The sequence below is a fragment of the Telmatherina bonti genome, assembly GCF_933228915.1.
Source record: "Telmatherina bonti genome assembly, chromosome: 7".
Lineage (NCBI taxonomy): Eukaryota > Metazoa > Chordata > Actinopteri > Atheriniformes > Telmatherinidae > Telmatherina > Telmatherina bonti.
This window is the reverse complement of record NC_136625.1, coordinates 19536398-19558746: the sequence shown is the minus strand read 5'-3', so window position 1 is coordinate 19558746 and position 22349 is coordinate 19536398. Positions and strand designations below refer to the sequence as shown.

Here is a 22349-nt window from a genome sequence, read left to right as displayed (position 1 = left end):
CAGTTTGTGGCAAAGTCGCTCTGATGTCTTTTCTTACAGCTTCCTCAGCAGCTGCCACTGTCAGTGCCATGCCAACCAGGTGATGGCAGCTGTACTTAAAAATGATATATTAAAGAAAATAAAAACAGCAAAACTTAGTTACACCCAGAAAAAAATCCATGACAAAAATGTAGAGCCACATTAGTTTTTTTTTTTGTTTTTTTTTTATGTATTCCTGGTATCTTGTATTTATTACCGTTTACTGTGTAGACCAACATTGCGGCATTATGCTGCAAATACTGCTTTAAACCATTTCAGGCTTTGCCCCTGGAAACAAGCTGTCACTGGCTGAAAGTATTTTATCATACAGTCCAGTTCAGCTCAGACTGACCTCAGTCTACACAAACACTGGCTGTACGGTTCTTTAAAACGCCCACAGAGGAGAAGCTGTCACACCAATCATAAATTAAGACACAGTGAGATGAATAATCTCTGTGAAACCTGAGAGGGAATTGTGAATCAGTGCAGCATGCATTGCCATGCCGCTCTCTCTCCTCTCCCCTCTGTGCTGATGGGAGGAGCGCAGTCCTGCTCCTCTGTATAAGAAGTGTTGAACGTACAACAAGGGATTTTACACAGCTACTCAGGAGAAACGAAATGATCTGCCCTGGAGCCGCAGCAAAATGCTGGATGGACACCTACTCCTGGGATGGTTATCGTTCACAGTTATAGTGCATCTTCTCAACTTGCCTGGACCCACCACAGCATACTTCGGGTAAGTTCTCATAGACACGCTGTATTGTACATTAAAGATGCTTCTCTCATTGACTTGATCGGTTCCTGTGTCACCAAGCAAGTTAAAATGAAATAAAAATGAATTAAACACGTGACCCATTGAGAAGTGACTAATCAGTGCAGAATTTGCGCAACATAAATATTCCTGATGTGTTTTCATTGCGCGAGTACCTGCGGGGGTCAGCGGGGTGTTACTGGGGGCCTCGCAGCTGGTGTCTGCTGCAGGTTGTCAGCACATGACTTCACCTCACTGAAGCTGCTGAGACTTAAAAGAATAAGATAATAATAATAATAAAAAAAGAATATTAAAAGTACCAGGGAAAACAGACGGCAACCAAACCGTAGCCTCTAAACGCAGCGTCTATTAAAGGTAGATTTACGCAGCGTCGGAGTAATGCTGGTCCGGAATGGTTCACCCCATTCTTTCCCCTGACAGTTGAGAAGTTACCCCCCGCCCCCCCCCCCCTTTTTTTTGGCATTAATTGAATGGCAAGTAGAAGGTCGTGTTATTATTTTGCTGAAACACTTGTAAAATCTTGTAAAAAGCAGTCGCATGGAGCGAAAGGTGAGTGAGTGTGTGTGTGTGTGTGTGTGTGTGTGTGTGTGTGTGTGTGTGCGCGCGCGCGCCTCAGACTCAACAGCTGGTAACAATAAAGCAATCTGACTGACTGAACTGGTGGCCGAAACGTCTGCTCAGCTTTGCACAGAAAAATCCCCCCATCCAGCATAAACATCACACAGCTCTGGCAGGGGCTTTTTCTGCTGCCTCTGTCAAAAAAATCAGAAAAACAGTTGGAGCACGTGGAAGGAAATTAATCTGAAAAATCGAGCGTTTCGTGAATCATGTCATCCACACAATAATGTTTCATTTAGAAAGAGCACTGGGGTGGATATTTCAAAGTAAGATATTCCCAAGGAACGCCTTGGGTTTGAGGTGTAGCCCATATAACCTGCACATCAAAGTGGCTGCTAATGCTGCAGTTTGCACTCACAGTTTCTGAACTTTTTTTTTTTTTTTTTTTTTTTTTTTACCGTCCTTGGCAAGGTCAGTCAAAGTGAGGTCAGCTTGTCAAGTGGGACAGCAGTCATGTTTCACCTGCAGTGAAGCGTTTTTTTTTTTTTTCAAATCTGTGGAATGTGAAAATGCGAGATTTACCTGCCAAAGAAGCATCTCTAACAAAACACGTGAGCTTTTCTTTACAAAAATCTCTACTGATGGATGTTGTTAGAATTCACCAACTTGCAAAAAGAAAGGAAAAAAAAATGCAGACTCACACAGATAAATAGTTGTAGACTACAGAGTGATGACACTCCAGGAACTTTCCAGCAGAGTCAAATTTATGGTGGGTACGAGTGTTGTGCAGGATCCTGGAGTGTTAGGCGATCTGGGGTCTGTCTTCTGCAAAGAAGTAGAAGAAATGCCCCCCCCCCCAAGGGCCTGTCAGTCCTGATGACTGGTTGAAATGGGCTTTGCCTTGTCCTGAATGAATTTCTGAAAAGGCATACTGGTTTGGAAACCACTAAAACACTCATAATTAACCAGACTGTTGTAATGTGTATATGTTTTTGCTAATCTCTTGGTAATTTTACTCTCTTTGGTGTTGCTACAAAGTCTTGGCACTCGTCGCTGGAAACTGGGTGATGCAAAAACTTTGTATAACACCTGTAAAAAGTGATGGAAAAAAAAATCCCAGCCTCTGTAAAGGCATCATCATTGTGTAATGCTGATGCCACATTAAATGCTTTCTCTTTCACTGACGTGGTTTTTGGTTTCTCTTCTGTTCTAAAATTGCATTAGAGGGACGAATGTAACCCCGCTCTCTGTTTTTGTCTCCCTTCCTGTTGCAGTGTCGCCCTTGGCAGGAAGTGTGTATTAAAGCTGATGAGCCAAATTGGCACTCACATCAGCTTTAATGGTCCTAATGGTAATGCATATTTACTTATTCAGTTAGCACTTGTTTTCAATTCCCTCTGTCAATCTGGTCTCTATCTGTGGCTTGTGTAGTGCAGAGAGACATGTGGTATTACGATACTCCAGATTTATTATTCTGTGGTCCAGTGAGAGGGGAATATGACTGAGCGTCAATGAATGATTTAGCCCTGCAGCTGAGAAACATGAAACATACCAAAGGAGCCTGCACAGGTGACACAGATACAAAATGTGACTGCCCCGTGGCTGGCTTCCCAGAAACCTGACACTGGTGACGCTCCAGCTTTGACTTAGAAGTGAAGGGGGGGGGGGGGGGGGGGGGGGGGGGAGACACGACTAATGCAAACCTGTTCAAATAAATATTCCATGAGCATAAGGCATCCTAGGGCCTCCTGGGTACTGATTTACTCAAAATAGAGGGTCAATGTTGCATACCCAATTTCCAGAGTGCGGTGGAGCGTAAGTGTAACATAAACACAATCTCTCCTGCCCATAGTCTGCTCAGCCGAGGGTGGGGTGGGATTCCTGAAGTAGTTGAGCACCCGCTTAAATTGTCATTCTTTGCCACAAGAATGTGAACTCTCGTTTTTACTCCCTTAGCCTGTGGTGGCAGGTGTTGGTTTTGCTATCCCATTATCCTCAGTTCTGACGTGCTCTAAACTTTCCTTCCCCTCGCTATTACAGCATCTTGATAAGATGCGGAGTACATTTCCAGCTTAGTTGACCCTCATCAGGGCTTTACAGCTGTCTGTCGGTTTAAATTTGAGTGTTGGTAAAAGGCATGTCATTCTGTGGTCTTGTAAACTGGGCTGAATGGGAGTCGAGTTTGTTTTTATTTAGTTCATGTGCGACATATACAGGAAGGCTGCCCACAGTCATGCGACCGGGATTTACCAATCAGAGACACCACAGCACGTGAAAGAAGCAAATATAACGGTGCATCAGTTTGTTGCCACGTTCTTTCAGATGGCATCATTGTCTTCAGAGCGCCATCAAGTTTGCCAAAAGCAAACAGGATAGCAAATGGGGTGTGTGCTAATTTATTCAGGGAATTTTCTGTTTGGAGCTGGAAAAGATTTTTTTTTTTTTTTTTTAATTGCTTTTCAGAATTGGTTCCTGATTTGCATCAAACAGCTGCATCATTTCTTTAGTACAGCACAAAAATGTTACAATTTGTTTTTAGGCAGCTCCTTGTAACCATTTCCTCTGGTTCCCTCCTGTCTTCTGGCTCGCCTGTCTTAGTGCGTGCTGGCATGCCTGCAGTGGCTTGTGGGGAGCTTCTGGGTGATTACCACTCATTAGAAGGAGTAGAGTTAGTGTGGGCTCAGAATGGCGTTGCCTGGCAGACAGTGGTGGCAAGCGTCTCATTACCAGACCTTAAGGACTGATTAGGCTTGACGTGCAGCAGGGCGGGAGCAACGTTGATAGAGGGATTTCCCAAATTCATAGGATATCCTGTGGCTACAGCCACACCTCTACGGGTATCACTTTAGCATGAGCCAAGAAGATAGAACTAATTCGGAAAGAATCCTGTGACTCTGTAGTTGGATTGGATCACACAAACCTGAATGCTTGGACAACTGAATACATGGCCTCTTTAAAAGATTGATTTTTATTTGTTTTGATGCATCCAGTTTCAAGCTTAGCCTTTAATGTTTTTATGTCCTTCATCTATTATCTATATAGAACAGCATGCTACAATCATGTACACTCGTGTATCCTACACATGGTGGTGCAGTATCTTACAGTGGCTCTTAATCAGAAACTTCCTGTATAATTTGGAGAATTAGAGAAGAAACTGAAATCATTAAATTTAAGGACAACTTTCTGTGCAGAAAGATGGGGAGAAATGAGAAAACTCATTTGTCTTCATTTGATACAGCCTTTACTTTAGCTGATGCACGTACTTTGCTCGGCGAATTATAGAAAAAGACACACCTTACACACCTTTACACGCCACGATATTTTCAGTGGTCTCTCTAATGGGTTGTAATGGGGCTTATACTGTGTAATAACATGGTTGTACAGGGTATTCTTGATGATTATATGGTTTGGCCAAGCTTTAAGAATGTTTTCATGCTCATATCCTGAAGCTCTAGTGCCAATCGCGATCTGAAGCGACTGCAACACTTAGACTTGTTTAATTGTGAAAATGCAGCAGCTTCAGCTCATTGCGAGCAGTTAGCTGTGCACGTTCTTCGAATAAGGAGGAAAATGAAGAAAATGCTTGTTGCTCACATTGCAAACGTATGATGATCTTTGCAGATGGAACTGGAGACATGGGCAATTTAAAAAACAGGAAAACTAATATAAAGTCGAGATTGTTTTAGTGGTCAGGCACTGATGAGATGAGGCTAGTTAGTGAGACCACTATGTCCTGTGTTTTCCATTCGAGACCACAGGCAAGTATTTTTTTTTCCCCAATGTTTTGGTATAGAGGAAACATGGTACTTCATTTGCAGTAGTGGAAAAAGACTTCACCTAAGGGTTTGGCGCTCTTTGGAATATGCACGTATTTAGCTAATGAAGTTGTTTTTCTTTTTTTTTTTTCTTTTCAGAAGTTCAGGAATGTTGAAATAAAGTTACTCTTTTAAAAATGCAGGACAAACTGGTCTGAATGGTCATATTCAAGAGTCTCATTAATGCTTGACTCAATAAAAAATGCAGCGCTTCTCCTCAAATGGGTGTGTATTTGTCTGATGGCTGTTGTTATATATAATCTTTGCTTTCCTTAAAGCATTAGCATTAACTCAAGAATGGACATGATCAGACGAACACTGATATTATGGGCCAGGAAATGGCCCAGGATGAACTCAGGAAGAGTGCTTGTTCATTTACTTGACTTTCAGCTGGTTACTTTTTATAATCATCATACTCTTGTAGAGTCAAACTCTTTCACTCCAGACATTTTATAAGCTATGGATTTTTCATAAAGACAGGTGTCAGAAACATTGATTTAACAGCGCTATTTTGTGAAGGATATTTAAATGAACCCTGCTGCATGTCAGGGTTTTGGTCTTTTAGCCAAAATGAACAGATAAATGGAAAATCTCTCTGTAGCAGGAATAAGTGACAGTTGACAAACCGAAGTTAGCAGGCCATGAGTTTTATAAAAAACAAAATAGCATGAGTGCCATTATGGGTTTTGTGGTTTCACTTGTAAATATGTGCTTTGTTGGAGCGCTTTGGGTTTACAGTAAAGCAGTTTGTTCTCCCACCAAATAACTGCAATCTGGCTCTCGTGTCAGCTCGTGGAATCGGTAAAGGCAGTACAGTATGTGTGCCTTAACGTGCGCTGGTACAGGGCTGCTCTGTGCCATGGCGTGGGCTAGATCAGGGGAGTCATGCGGACGCTGCTGTGCGCCCAATCTGTGCCAGTCACACAGTGACTATAACTGAGCTGCTGACCTTAGAAGCCTTGAGTTCTCACATAGCAGTTAAACCTCTTACCATGCTCCACACTCCCATTCCCAAACCCCAAGTCTTGTTGTACCATTGTGGATTACAAAATTAGGCTGAGCAGTAAATTTCTTCTCTTTTTGCTTCTTCATTTATTACAGTTTTTCTGGTACAACTCGTTCTTTTTGGGAAAACTGAGATTAATTTAATATGTCGGATGCATCATGTCATCATCTGAACTGTAGATTACCAGACAGGGTGGCAGATAACACAACTTTGGGTCATATCCTGTTAAGTCATCCAAGATGTGCAACCCCCCCCAACCACTCCACCTGACACACACACACAGCACCCCCTCTACCCTACTCCAGACTGAATTCCAGCACTTCTCAATGTTGCATGACGTTCCCAGTGTGCAGAAAGGCTCATTACTCAACTAATCATGACTTACTAAGTCCCAGTTCAGCAGTACTTTGTTTTCCAAGTCATTTTGTCATGTTACTGTACTGTGTCAGCCACAGCTTGTAGGGAGTAATCACAACACCCAATTTCTTCAACCAGGGGGTTAATCTAATATAAGCCACAAACGTATTTTCTCCCCTCCTTTTTTATGTTAACGATTCCACCAATGACCAGTATCACCATTGGGGAACTGTCAAAGTTAAGGTACCATTTTTCTTTCTTTTTTACATATAAACTTCATGGAGGTGGACAATAGCATGGAGACTTCTTGAACCAGAGAAGTAATTCAACACTGATTCATGGTTTCTTCAATTATTCAAGTCTAAGCTGTGGAGCACATTGTCAGCCATAGCTATGTTGGGCCAGAGGGAAAACACCACACACACTCACATTCCTGCTACCTCTGGCATGATCTGGGCTCTGATACACCAGATGGGACTCAGGGTGGTTTGAAGTTCATCCAGTATTTCTGAGAAAAGTATGTTACTTCTCCCCAAAAAATGAGTATTTTAACTACAGTAAAGGCAGTAAGAAAAACTAGTTTAGCACTGATGAGTTTAATTTAATGATTAATAACTCTTATTTTCTGGTATAGAATGGTTAATCTCAATCAGGTACAGTAGTTTGTCTTTGTGACAGTTGAACTCTTCCAGGACACATGTACACATCTGTCATTCTCTTGTATAGATTAAGTGCATAGACAGTGGTGGTTTTGTCTAGTTCAGGCTTTGTCTTAAGCCAACAGCTGGGCCAGATGATTGACATCCGTTTAGAGTAATTGACCACTGGGAATAGGGGAAGTTCGGAGACTTGGAAAAAAAGGAGGGGAAAGGATGGGGGGGGGGTTAGTTGTGATCTACGAGACACCAGACCACACAACCTGCAAGTTCAGGCTGATGGAGAAATTGTGGCTTTTGTGCTCTCGCTGCCTGGGCGCGTTCAGCCACGACAGACTCTTTAGGTGTTGACTTAAGGTTGTTTGAGCCCATATGCATGTGCACATGGATGCACGTACACAGGCGTATGCATAGTAACCGCATACACAAATCTGTCCATTTTTTAGTGGGGCATGAACTGACTGAAAGTTGTCAAACCAGGAATCCAAAGGGAATCTGTACTGTTGTGGTGGTTCTTTTTTTTATGATTTTCAGTGATGACAGCATTGAGATAAGCAGTTTTCCTGTCTTTAAACAGATTATTCAGTTTTCATAGCAAGGAAATATGTAGTGTGTTTGTTTTACAATAAGTAAGTCAGTTGTCTGTCTTAGATGTATTTGTCAAGTGTCAGCTGGGGCTACTTTAACTTCCTGAGATTAATGTACACGCAGACTAAGCTGCCTTTGTTTATGTATAGTTTTGCAAGTCTATGAATAACACCACCAGCTACAAAAAACATGTGTTTTGGAATATATAGTTTCAAAAAGTTGAAGTACGTGTGATGTTTCCTACTATGTCAGAGTTTAGGCATTATTGCACGTCTTTGGATATTTGCATACCGGACTAATGAAGAATGTGCAGAAGTACCAGCTTTTCAAGACTGTGGTGTGGAGCCAGAAAGGGAATGATGATGGTGAAGTTTAGAGCTAGTCAATGATTTCCTCAAGGGATTGACTCCAAGGCTCCACCGTGTGAAATGAGGCATTTTCAATGAACCCGCTGCATTGGAAAATGTATATAAAGTAAATGTCACGGGCAATGGGAGGTGCTGACAAGTAGAGAGAAGGGTCTAAACAAACTCCAGTGTTACTAAGTGAAAGACAGTGGAGGAGGTGCAGCGTCAGCAGTGTCTGTGAGGAGTGCAAAGCTAAACAGCAAGAATCCAGCTTTGCACTGGGTAATAAATGACTTTTATTTATTGGCATTATATTCCATGTATAATTGGTGATGCTGGTGATGCCAATACCTCAAAAAGTATCTCAAACAAAAATACGCCCACAGAAAATGGCGTTTTGAAATGAAAATACATTCGCTACTTCAATATGAAGGAGACCCCCGTGGAGGTGTGTGTACTTCATTAAAGATTATGCAAAACCTCATTTTAATTAACTGTGTCCTGCATTTTGGTCCCTTTTTCCCAAGGCACCTGTTTCAACTAGTTGTCCTATTATAGTAAATAAATAACTTATTGCTTTTCCGGTTGACTACTGTATTTGGCAACAACTTCAGTTAGCATTTACATAGCTTTTTAATGAGAATATCCTTGCTGCTGTCATATTTCCGGCCTCTTACCTCCGCCAAGGAGGGGGCAAAGGTTATGTTTTTCTGGTGATTATCTGTCTGTCTGCCTGATAGCAACTTTATACAAAAACAACCAGATGGATTTTCCTTTTTTTTCTGACAGTGGGTCTGGGATTCCATTAAATTTTGTGAGTGATGCGAAACACCATGTGGATCCAAGGATTTTTTTTCAAGGATTCTTGATCATTGTGAGATAGGGCCATTTTCAGTATATATGCATATAACTTCACAATAATTGGCCACTGGACTTAGCCAAAAAATATGGGGGAAGTTCCAAACATTCACTGTAAGAGAACAAATTAGGATATAAACATGCAACAAAAACCACAATATCTGACCAATATACCCAAGACACTGTGGATTCATTCTCAATGTCTGACTATAACTAAAAGTGGAAAACACAAGTGCTCTCGAGTGCTTTTCTAGGTTTTTGTCTTACGTTCTCCTGACAAACACTGTCTTTCAGCCAGGAACACTGCTAAACTGGAGGATCTGACTCAAATATCAATTTTAAGTTTTTGTTTAATTTAATCTCATGCAACAGAATAAACTTGGTTAAAGAGCTTGTAGATACAAAGTGTTCTACATGCTATTTTTTCCAGGCCATTGTGCAGAGCTGAATTTTTTACTTCAGTGTGATGAATATTCCAGTGGCTAATTGAATGAGCATGTGATGTCACATTACTGTATATTGTGTGAAAAGCCCAGCTTCATCTTCAGCCCATTTACTGTCCCCTATCGTCTGGTGCACACGGGTGATTTGTCCTGCATTCCTGTTTTTCTTTTTTTCCCCAGACACATTATTATAAAAAGGTGCTTCTTTTTCTCACAATAATAATATTAGAAGAGAGGGTTTGGGCTTAACTCTGTCTGTACTGTGTCATTATATTGCTGTAGTTTTTGTCTGTGTTCTGCCAAGGCAAATTAGTTGTTTTGTCAATTCTTGTACATTTTGTAGTTTTTTAAAAAAAATTTATTTTACTTATTTATCATTCATTCATTCATTTTCTGAACCGCTTATTCCAATTCAGGGTCGCGGGGAAGCTGGAGCCTATCCCAGCTGGCTTTGGGCGACAGGCAGGGTACACCCTGGACAGCTCGCCAGTCCATCGCAGGGCCACACACAGAGACGAACAACCACACTCACTCCTAGGGGCAATTTAGAGTGACCAATCAACCTATCATGCATGTCTTTGGATGGTGGGAGGAAGCCAGAGTACCCATGCATACACGGGGAGAACATGCAAACTCCACACAGAAAGGCCACTGACCAAACCAGCCAAGGATTGAACCAGTGACCTTCTTGCTGTGAGGCCACAGTGCTAACCACTGCGCCACCGTGCAGCCTTTACTTATTTATTTTACTTATAAAATAATTTTATAAGTATAATGATTTTATTTTATAAAATGATTTTGTAATGTATGAAGGAATCACAAGTGATTCCTCGTCTTTGTATCCAAGTGGAAAGTGTTTTGGTATTTGTCAGTAATTTCTGTTGTCTCTAATTTGTTGGTGCAAAGTTGAAAATACTTCCGTTGTTTGCCTGTTGATAGAGCTGCATTCATTTCTACCAATAGTCATGTATTTCTCCATCTAAATTATGTGCAGACATGAGTTTGTGCAGCCTAACTGAGCTCGACATTGAAAACATATGTGAAATGTGTGTAATATATATGCCAGACAGACTTGACTCCACATGCTTTTGTGCCAAAAACTGTTAGCACAGTTTGCCAGTGTAAATATTAGTTACTGCAGTACCCATTCATCTGTAAACTAAGTCAACTAACTTGTGAACTATTTGGTTCACAGGACACCAACACAGAGGTGTCCAGCTCCAGGCCTTTAAGGCCACAATCCTGCATGTTTTCCACGTATCTCTGCTGTAACACGCATGACTCAAATTAATCAGTCATTGTGCAGAACTTCATAGGTGGTTAGATCTGTTTAATGTAAACCAGGTGTGTTGGAGTAGGGATACATCAAAAACCAGCAGGACAGCAGCCCTTGAGGATAGACTTCAGACACCCATGAACTAATACCACACACACGAGATTGGAAAACACATCAGGCCTGTTTAGCTGAGGTAGAGCGCCACCGGTCCACTTCTTGTTAGGAGTCTCTTATGGATTTGAGCCATTTATAAGTTCCAACTTACAATAAATCTTTTCTTTCATAAGTGCTTTTTCCATTGCATTTATTGATGGTGGAGATTGCGGACCACCACTATCCAATATGCAATGCAATTTGATTTTGTTGCCCATTCTTTGTCAATATCAGCTGAAAAATGATCATTCTGGACATTACTCAGGATTTTGTATTCTCCAATGATTCAAGAACAAAGAAGAAAAAACATATTTACAGTGTATATATACATATATAATGTATGCTTTATTTTATACAGCAGGAGTCACAGTTTTGCTCCAACTGGAATATTTTCTTCATTTCCAGCATATTTCAGTCACATTTGAACTCAGCTGTGGGTGGGCTCAACTCTTTTGAATATCAGGTGATGAAGCCACATATAAGTTGATGATGATGATGATGATCATTATTATTATTATTATTATTATTATTATTATTATTATTATTATTATTATTATTATCACTTTATGTCGTGAAAGGAAAACCGAAGCGCTGTGTACATCTGCATTACTATTTGACTGTGTGTTGAGGGGAAACATTGCACAAGAGAGAGGCCTGGCCAGTAGCTTCTTCTCTCGAGTAGCGAAGAGGTATTTTTCTCCCCTCCATGCTTTCTCCGCACGCCGTCTCAGCTGGAAATATGCCTTTGTATAAAAAAAAAAAAAAGCCACAGTGCCACACAAAGTCTCAGTAGTGCCGAGATCAGTGTCATGTCATCATTGGCCTTCCTCCAGCTCCACTCAGACCATCTTTTTGTGTCAGACAAGCAGACAGACAGTCGAAGCCTGTCACTCTGAAGGTCTTTGTTTCGGCAGGCTTTTGAAGGTTTTGATGCTGACACATGTTACTATGCACGTCTTTGTGAGGGATGAGTGTGTCATGTAGGTGGTATTAGTAAATTAAGCTCACCATTTGTCAGTGGAAACTTGTACCTAGCATTGTGCACATTCAAGTATGTTTCACATTATTCAGTGCTTTGGTTATTTGAAGTGGTCTTAAGGCAGATACTCCACACGACACCATCATTCAAAGCCTAAATGTTTACTTGTTGTAGAAACGTTGTGGAATGATTGTCAGCCACACATAACATGCCGGGTCAGCTGGATTTGTTTGTTTTGCAAATTGTTAGTGTTCCCTTGGCATTATCATCCAAATGAAACATTTAGAGGGGAAAATACCGTTTATCAAGAGAGAATCAGTTCTTGTACGTTGCCTTGTTGTCTGCCCCTAATACCTTTTTATTTATATCTTGAAAAAAGAAAAGCATTACCTGATTTGACTGTTCTGCTTTTCAAGCAGGCTGCGAATGCATTGTAAGAAAACTATCATACCAGAGCATCTGGGAACTATTTAGCCCACTGATATGACACTCAGGACTCAAGGGGAAACATTTCAGTCAGTTATTGGACTTAATAAAACAAATGTCTTGAAGGAGTACTCCCGTGACCCTCTGTCCCAGGCTGTGGTGAATATGAACAAATGGAATGTGGACCACTGATCAAACTTGTTTTAACTAAACTTGTGCGGACAACCACTGACTGTTCTGCAAAATATAGTAGAAGTTTTTTTTTTATTATTACTTTTTGGCTTCAACAAACTGCATGGCAGAATCCCCATTTGCTGTGGTTACTCTTCAGTCATATAGCTGGATGATTTTTAATTTATATGGCCATGTGTAGGTTTTTTGCAAGCAGGGCAGGAAGCACATGGATTTGTGATTACATTTTTCTTTCTCTAAAGGTACAATAATGAACTTTTCTGGTAAATATAGATGGTTTTAAATGTTGTCACATTGTAATGAAAGTGATCAGTGTCTCGATTTTCATGGAGCTGGACGCAACACACTTATTTGAGTATTACTCTGATAAAGCATACCGTACTTAAAAAGAAGCTAAAAAAAAAAAGCTGATTTCATAGATGTCAGCTTTGCTGTCTTTGAAGACCTGTATGTAAGACTTTTTGTGCAGCTGCAGTTTTCAGGTTTGCTTTTTTTGCCTGAAGGGAATGCTAGAAAAGGCCTACATTTAATCTGAATCATTGATGAGTGAGGCAGAAAAGGCGTGCAGGTCAGAAAACTTGTGTTTTTTGTGAGTTCTGTAAATCCATTTATTCTTCACTTTCACTTTAGGGTGTAAAAGAGGCCAGAAATTACACATAATGAACAACTATAGTGCCAATCCTGCCAGTTGTTGTGATCATTTTGGTCACAGGCTGACAGTCATGCCCCTTGTGTGTGTTTATGGAAGTAATGCTCTGCTTTTCCCACTGCAACCTCAGAACGCTGGTCAGAGGTTCTGCCAGCTATGTGGCAGTCCTCGCTTTCTATGTTTTATATACGCCTCCCTTAAATAAACTGACAAAAGAAGTGCAAGTCTGCCACATGCTCTTCATACCATGTTGGGAGCTGAAACTTCAGTTCTATATGTCAAGTGGTTTACAGCTTTAAAATCCAGAATACTGGACTTTTTCTATAATGGGAGTGTAAATCCTGCTGTGTTATCTAAATCTAGTTAAATCTACAGCACTGCTTTGAGTGACATACCATCCCTCAGGATAGGATATAAATATTGAACCAAGCCTTTGCTGGCTACTGTTTTACATACCTGAAACATGTTTGTCACATTTACAGCATGCTTCCGTTTAAACTATATCCCTGTACAAGATGAACACATTTACTTTATCTAAAATAAAAATCCCTCCAGTTTTGAAGGCTGAGGTTTAAGAGTGGCTATTGTCTCTTTATAGTTTTAAATGGAAAAACTGGGTGCCAGAAACATGTAGCAAAGACATACAGCAACTAAAATACCTTCTTTACTTTACTTTGCTTTCTTCTCAGATATGCCTTGTGCTGGAAGTTGATCTCAATCGCCAGAAAATGCTGAATTCCCCTGAACATTAATCATCAGCCAGCTGAATTCATCTAAACATTAACTAAACATCTAAACATTAACTAAGCGATGGACTGGCGCAGTTCCATCTTGCGCCAGTCCATCGCAAGATGGAACTGCGATGGCGAGCTGTCCAGGGTGTACCTTGCCTGTCGCCCAAAGCCAGCTGGGATAGGCTCCAGCATCCCCGCGACCCTGAATTGGATTAAGCGGTTCAGAAAATGAATGAATTATCTAAGCTTTTGAGCATTATCCCAGCTGTACTTCCTGTGCTGTTTGTGTAGTATATCTTTGCGACTTTAAGGAAGGCCAGAATCCTGTGCTTTCTTTAATGGATGTATTCTGTCTCTCGGTGTACCCTGTTTCAACTGGCATGTCTGTGTCCTTTTTCTTCTAGATTGACAGGTAATGAACCGTTGTCTAACGTGCCACTGAACTCTCTACCAGAGGAGACCACGGGCAGGGCCCACTACAAGTTGTGTGACCGGCTCAAACTGGAAAAGAAGCAGCGCAGGATGTGCAGACGAGACCCGGGCGTGGCAGATACGCTGAAGGAGGCTATCATCATGAGCGCCCTAGAATGCCAGCATCAATTTCGCTTTGAGAGATGGAACTGCACCTTAGATGAGCGCCACCGAGCCAACATTTTAAAAAGCGGTATGCGCCTTTCATGATACACAAAGCTAATACATGTGGTCTGTATTTTCCAATTTCTGATTTGTCTTTTAACTGACTTTCCCAGGATTTAAAGAGACAGCCTTCTTGTATGCCATCTCCTCAGCGGGACTGACGCATGCATTGGCTAAAGCTTGTAGTGCTGGGCGGATGGAGCGCTGCACGTGTGACGAGGCTCCGGACTTAGAGAACCGCAAGGCCTGGCAGTGGGGAGGCTGCGGAGACAACCTCAAATATGCCAACAAGTTTGTCAAGGACTTCCTGGGCAAACGCTCCAACAAGGACCTGCGCGCACGTGTGGACATGCACAACACAAATGTTGGCATGAAGGTAAGTGTGCAAAACATACTTGCTTTCCTCGAAAGAAAAAGTTTGAAGACCTTTAGCTGCATCATTGGAACTAGATTTCGACATTGGTGAAAGATTAAACTTTCCCCAAATGTAAAAACTTTTAAATCCAGGTTAAAAACTTTTCTTTTCTCATGCGCCTCTGCACGACATCTGCACGGTAACTTTTACTTAATTCTGCTTTTAATTATTTTAATACAATTTATGATTTTATTATGATTTTGTTATTTGTATTTTCTTTTATGCTTTTTTCTGTAATGCTTTTAATGTTTCATGTAAAGCACTTTGAATTGTCTTGTACATAAAAGGTGCTATACAAATAAACTTGCCTTGCCTAAGGCTTTGCTCAAACTCGAGTTAGAATTCCATTTGAGTCACAAAGAGTACTTTAAACTGAGATGTTGGCCACATTTACCACAACCAACAACTCTCTCTGCGCTGGTCCGGGATATACTGTTCAACTATATCTCGGTTTTGACTTTTGTTATGCAGGAGTTTAAACATTACAACATTGCTAACAGGCTGCAGTCCAAGATAAAGCATTAAGTCCAAGTTCAAATATATAGTTAAAACAACCAAAGAGAAATTTAAAATGGCCACATTAGTTATACTCAAACAGCACTTCAGGAGGGGAAGCTTGAGAGGGAAATAATTTAAAAAAATATATTGCTGAGTTTATAACCTGGGAACAAAAGAAACATAAACTGATTAAAGTAGTTCCTACTGTGGATGTGTTGATTTCTTAAAGTCCTCATTAGTCAATATTTCGTTTTCTCTCAGATTAGACAGGCAACGACTCGCATTTGTGTTCTGGCATAGTTCAGCAATTGTTTTTGGTGTTTCAGATATGGGCTTTTCATCTTGGAACAGATTTTTAATGGTGAAATAAAGAAAAAAAAAAGGGAATGGTCGTAGCCAAAGCAAACTAAAGGGCTGGGATATGTTTCTTACGCTCTTCTCCTCTCCCTTTGTAACCGTTTTCGTTTTGATTTCAAAATGAGTTATAGCAGAGACACGCTTTCCACATCTGAGCAGATACAAAATTCTCCCAAAAGGTCCTTTTATGCAGCTCGTCAGTCCAAAACTCAGTCTCTCTGGAGATTTTATTTGTGATAGAGATTTATAACATTGCTTTTAGTCTTTCTGTGTGTGTTATCTGCACATATGCTCAGGATAAATTCCCACACTGAGGAGAAAACTGGAATGTGCTAACCTCTTTTACCCCCTCCCCACCCTCCACACAGGCACACACATACACATCCCGATATTGTAAAAGCTGACCGATCAAATTTTCTCGACCTGCTTGAGTGATGAATATGCACTTCCTGTTCCCTGATCTCTTTCACCATCTGAGAAAGGAAACGCAGATTCCCTCCAAACCCCAACTAGGACACCGTATTCTTGTCACTAATTTTTATGCTGCTCTTAACATTGTGGTTGACGCAGTGGTGAACTTTGGCTGACAGCTTTAGATGTCAGGACATGATTAATATAACATGTGGTCTTTTAGCTGAGAATAACTGAGTTGCCCATTGCAATTGTGCGTCATTTTTATGATAGGAAGATATACTGTAAGGTTTGAAACACATAGGTCTGTGTGATGACAAAATCGCCACACAAGAAGACTGGGTTTAGAAAACACATTGGAACTCAAAAGGATGAATATAAAGTACCAGTTTCCAAATATTAAAGGTTCCACTTTCCCTATGAGTGGATGTTCTTTGTGGGACCTTCATAGCTACAACCTCCCATCACTTATGATAATAGCCATCAATTAGTTAAATCAAAGTTTCATCTATAGTTAAGTCGATTCTCCAACCGAACATTATTCACTTGCCCTTTTTATGCGAAGCCTCAGACAGTGTTTATATTGCTTTTCCTTGGTTCACTAATCATAAGCAAAGCCTCTAATTAGCTCTTTTTTTTTTTAATCATGATATGAAAATTGGCCATGAATGTGACGTTTATGTCCCTGCCAACACAACCCACTCTACTTTTTTCATCTAATAGTGAGCATTAATAGTCTCTTTCAAGTGCTGCTTATTAAACAAAGACTTGTTTACTTGCATTGCTTTCATACTTTCAGTGTTTCCCAGTAGTTAACTATACGCCTTTGTCTCTGCCTCAGGTAATCAAGGCAGGAGTGGAGACCACTTGCAAGTGCCATGGCGTCTCCGGCTCTTGCACCGTCCAGACCTGCTGGAGACAGCTTCTTCCCTTCCATGAGATTGGCAAGCAGTTGAAGCAGCGCTACGAAACCTCCGTCAAGGTCGGCAGCTCCACCAATGAGGCCACTGGGGAGGGAGGGATCTCCGCAGGGCGGAGTCACCAGCACCAGCCTCTGTCTGGTTTTGGCGATCAGATCCCTCGCACAATGGACCTGCTCCACATTGAGGATTCACCCAATTTCTGTAAATCTAGCAAATACTCAAGGGGCACTGCGGCCCGCAAGTGCTACAAGGATAAGAACTGCGATGCTATCTGTTGTGGACGAGGTCATAACACACAAAGTAGGGAGGTGACCGGGCCTTGCCAGTGCCAGGTGCGCTGGTGCTGCTATGTGGAATGCAAGCAGTGCACACAAAGAGAAGAGGTCTACACATGCAAAGGGTAAAGCGAGTCACCTGTTAGTCCCCCCTCGGTCAGTGGAGCAAGAGAAATATGGTTGTGTTGGAGACAGTTTGTTTTTGTTCTCACACGAGGTTTTGCTTCCATTGTCGGAGCAATAAAATGGAGCAAGCTGAGAAGCAATAAGCACTTTGAGGGATTTCTGTGGGTTGGGTTTTGGAGGTCCTGCAGAATAAAAACTTTCATACACAACTAGGTCAACATCCCAAGCTTTTATGTCCTCAATAGACTTCTTGACAATATTTCACAAGAAAACAGACAAAAAAAAAAAGTGATCATAACACAGCTGACGAGGATCCAACACAAGGACAGAAACACCAACAGACCCATTTCTTGGGCTTTGCTCAGAGAAAAATGGTGTGTGCATGTGTGTGTGTGTGTGTATGTGTGTGTGCCTGTAAGCAAGCAAGCTATAGGTAGATAGTTGGGGGAAACAGTTTGTGTGTTGACTTTTTATGGCGGTGAAGATCGTAGTCAGAGACTGTTTTAAAAAAACAAAAGAACGACAACAACGACGACAACAACAAAAAGAGGACAGAGTGTGAGAATTGCTCTACACGCACTTATTCACACTTACACATTGAGTGTTTGCATATGTATGTAAATAAATTCAGTTATATTGTATCATTATACAAGCCACTTATCTAACTATGTAAAACAAACCACTAACCACACAAACGTTATGCTGTTTGTGTGCTATTGCTTGTTTTTCTTCCTGATTCTTGTTGACAAGGCCCTTTGGAAAGCAGCACACTGTTTTTTTTTGTTTGTTTTTTTTGACATCTTGCTGTGGATAATTTATAGATCCTTTGGGACTACTCCTTCACCAGAAGGAAAAAGAAATAATACTTTTATTAATTTTCCCTTTGCATTAATATAATATGAAGCTGTTAGTATATCCATTAACAGAACTAAACCAGTCATTTTAGGCTATTCTTGGCCTTGAGCGAACCAGTGTTCAGGGAATAACTTAAACCACTATGTATTTGGATAAAATAGGAAGAAATAATGCAAATGCAAAGAATATCTAAGATGGAGATAACAGTGGCCTTATTTAAGCCAACATCGTTGCAAGAAGTGACCTTGTGTGACTCGGATCAAAAGCTCCGTGGAGCTTAAATCTTGTTAGTTTTTCTTTTTATACTCTGAAGTTGTAAAGAAAACTGTGGAGAACTGGAGGAATGTAACTCCATGCCATTGCATATCTGTCTTTCCTCTTCAGCTGCCACAATTTGAGCCATATAGACATGCAGCGTGTGCAGCAGACATTTAAACAGTACGAGGCAACTGAGACTTAAATCTGTCCTGACCTGCGTGCAGTTTTGCTCAAGTGAAGGTCAATGCTTAAGTCTCATAGCTAATATGAACATATTTTATATGACTATTATTTGTGTGAGGTTCCACAAATTGAGGTCTATGTGTAAATATAAAGGTTTCACTGATGTCTTCTATCTGAAGTCAGTGAAGGTGATTTTATACATGAATTTATTTGCTTTTTTCATATTGCACCAAGTGACAAAGTTTAACATACTGACCCCACTATGCAAATTACCTTGACAGTGACACTTTGAAGGAATATTGATTTAGCAGGAAATGCACTTACTTGCTTTTTTTCCAGAGTTGAATGAGAAGATGGCATCTCTCTCTGTTGTGCGCAGAGAAATCTAACCCTGCAGCTCGCAGAAAGTTTGCTCAAGAGCAGTAGAAAAAAACCCCATCTATATGGCTTTTTTAAAGCCTAATATTTGGCATACTTGATCTAAGAACTCCTCAATAAAACCACAACTTGTTTCACGTACAGTTAAGTTAACAAACAGGCTGCAACATGGTAATAAATTAACTTCAAAGCATTTGTAGCAGTGGTTTTTATTATTTTCAGCGACCAGGTTATTTTCCATCAGTGGTGATGCTCCGCTGGCTGCATACTTTAACAGACATAAGGGAGATATTAATCTCATCTAATGCAGAAAGAAAGCAAATGAGTGCAGTTCCCAAATGACTTTTTTTTTCTGTAAGATATTGCCTCTGTACATTAGAAAGCAGACAATAGCATTTTCATTGTATTATCTGCACTTAGCTTTGGGGGGTATTATGATATATATGATAAAATGCAAGACCTTGCATGCCATATTTTAGGTTGGTGTGATTTAACTACTGAGTGAGGGACACAGCTTTGTAATATAGCACTATTCTCGCACTGAAGCCCAAAAGCCCTTTAAAGTATTTAAAAGTCTGTATTTATAGATACAGTTCAGTGCAGATTTTTAGAAATTCTTTAAACATCTTGATGTAAATAGCTAAGGTTTCTTTTCCTGTGGTATAGAGACAAAAGTGAGGCACATTTTCAACTCTCACAAGCATCTAAAGCAAGCTAAAAGTAAATTTAAAAAAAGGATGAAGAGTTTTCTGAAACCGCAGTTTCAGAAACAAAGCAGGTGTAAATTCTCATAAACACTTGTGCACTTAAACTCATAAAATGGCTAAACTGATCACATTCAGAAATTATCACTGTAATCTAAATTGAAATCACTGATTGACAGCAAAACCATGCTTTAGGAAGAGAACCATGCTTGGCTTATTTGTCCTGAGGAGCTGAATTCCAAGCATTTTGATATGAGATGGCGCGCCAAATAAAGGCTGCTCAAAACATATACATAGAACTTTGCACGCTTCATGAAAACCATAATAGCTATGCTGAGACTTTGTGCATAAATGCCTGTTCCCCACAGCTTCTGGTGTGTTTTTATTCCACACACTGTTCAACCCAAACACAGTGAGGTTCTCTACTATTAAACAGATTTGCAACTGGCATGGCAGGAATAATGAAAGCATACACAGTGCATTTTTCTATGCATTTATAAGTTGCACGTAGGGCCATAAATAAAAGGAGCAAGATGCATTCAGCTTTTAGATGTCACAGTTGTCTGTATTGTCAAAAACAAAACTCTGCACTCTTCAGTCATCAGTGGATCATGTACAAAACTCTATTTTGTAGAAAAGAATTAAAGATAAATTATTTTTAAATATATTATGAGCATGTTTTTAGTGTAAATAAGGTCTAAAAGTCTAAATTGATGTTTTTATCCTTTATTTTTTACTCTGTTTTTTCTTTTGGGTGTTTATTTTTTTTTGGTTTTGTTTTGTTTTTGAGAGGTGGAGGCTTCAAGATGCAGTTTATATCATACACATGTTTAATTTCATATCACAACATTGTCTGGCTCCTGAGCACTAAAATATCCTAACAAATTTAGAATCAACTTACCCATTGCTGTTTTATGTTCTTTTTTTAAAGTATGCAAATAAAATCACAACCATCAAGATTATTTTTTAAAGGATATGATCTGTTTTTATATAATCGGCTTTTAAGGAAGATTCATGACTGTAAAGTTAGCCGTCATATGATATCCTACGGTAGAAACAGATGACTGCATCATCATGGTCTGATTTCTACTCACCTTTTGGCACTCAACATCTACATAAAGGTTTTGTTAGGATTTGTGCGGGGCTTGTAAAGCAAAGACAAAACACACCAACTATGTATTGCCAATTGTGACAATATTATACCAACAGAGCTTTGTCCATGTTCACTTATTCTTGTCTTATGGGAACTCTAAATTATTTTCCTCTACCTCATGTGTATAGCTTGTAGGTATAAACAGATCACAAATGACTGGTAAGAATGTATTTAAGTTATTTAACATCTTTGTATAACAAAGGCGAAAAAAAATCTGAAATAATAAATGAACTTTTTAAATTATGTCTTGTATATTTTCATTATTTACTGTCGAATAATGTCAACTTTTTGCTGCATTTTCGTGTAATAATCTTCTATCTATCTATCTATCTATCTATATACACAAAGATATAAACATATACATATATATATATATATATATATATATATATATATATATATATATATATATATATATATATGTGTATATATATATATATATATATATATATATATACATATATATATATATATATATATATATATATATATATATATATATATATATATTTATATTTATAAATTTATAATTATAATATAATTTATAATATTTATAATTTATAATTAAAGCTAAAGAGATAGACACCGTTTACCTTCCACTTGAAATGCGATGACTGATGCAAGATAAACCTGATATTATAGAAAGGTGTGAAACTGTATAAATAATTCTGTACAAAGGGAAAAAAGATACAATCACTGTGGGTTTTTTTGTCTCCATGCAACAGCCGCAAACAGATTGAGAGCAGCGGGGAGTTGGGCACAACTTCTAACAAAACAGCAGTAAACAATGCAAACAAGTTTTTCTCTATGAAATCAAAGGTTAGGTGTTTACTGGAATGCGATATAGAAGCTGTTGGGTCTTCACAGTTTCATGCAGGGTCACCCCTCACTTTGCTTTGACGTTTTATATTGATTCAGTGTAAAACAATCATTAAGGATGTAGTCATGGTACACTAATCATCACCATAGCGGCGATGTTTTTACATCGGTGTCAAATAAAGTTACCGTGAAACTCATTACAGCAAGAGATAACATTTCTGTTTTGGGTTTGCGGCATTCAGACAAACATATGAGCTGGAGACTTTCCTTACTGTGCTGATATTATTTCAGCAGTATCCCCTCAGCATCTGAGAGTTTGAAGATTTCAGAGTTTTCTCTTTCAACAGTCGTCCAAATATTTCAAGGCATCATCGTAAAAGCCTCAAAGCTCAATTAATCCATAAGATAAGGAGCTTTGTTTTCCTGGGCTGTGAATGAGAGCATCATTTCCACTTGGGAAAACAAAACACAATTATGAGCGTATCTGCTCTAATACCTAAAACATCAGTGGAAAAGCCTATGATATCCCTG

General features: G+C 39.7%; 2 protein-coding genes across 2 annotated transcripts in view; one reads left to right on the top strand and one right to left on the bottom strand.

Annotated features, from left to right (window-relative positions):
• The window catches only part of wnt3a (wingless-type MMTV integration site family, member 3A), a gene marked incomplete at its 3' end in the record, with an annotated part of 71138 nt that overhangs the window by 24577 nt on the left and 24212 nt on the right, over positions 1-22349 (bottom strand). The window lies entirely within an intron of this gene.
• On the top strand, positions 551-21161 carry wnt9a (wingless-type MMTV integration site family, member 9A; the record flags this gene model as incomplete). The annotated part of the gene is given in 6 exon segments (XM_079244165.1): positions 551-574; positions 576-590; positions 594-754; positions 14232-14491; positions 14577-14839; positions 16986-21161. Coding segments are annotated over 6 exon segments (1209 nt in total). The 3' UTR covers positions 17472-21161.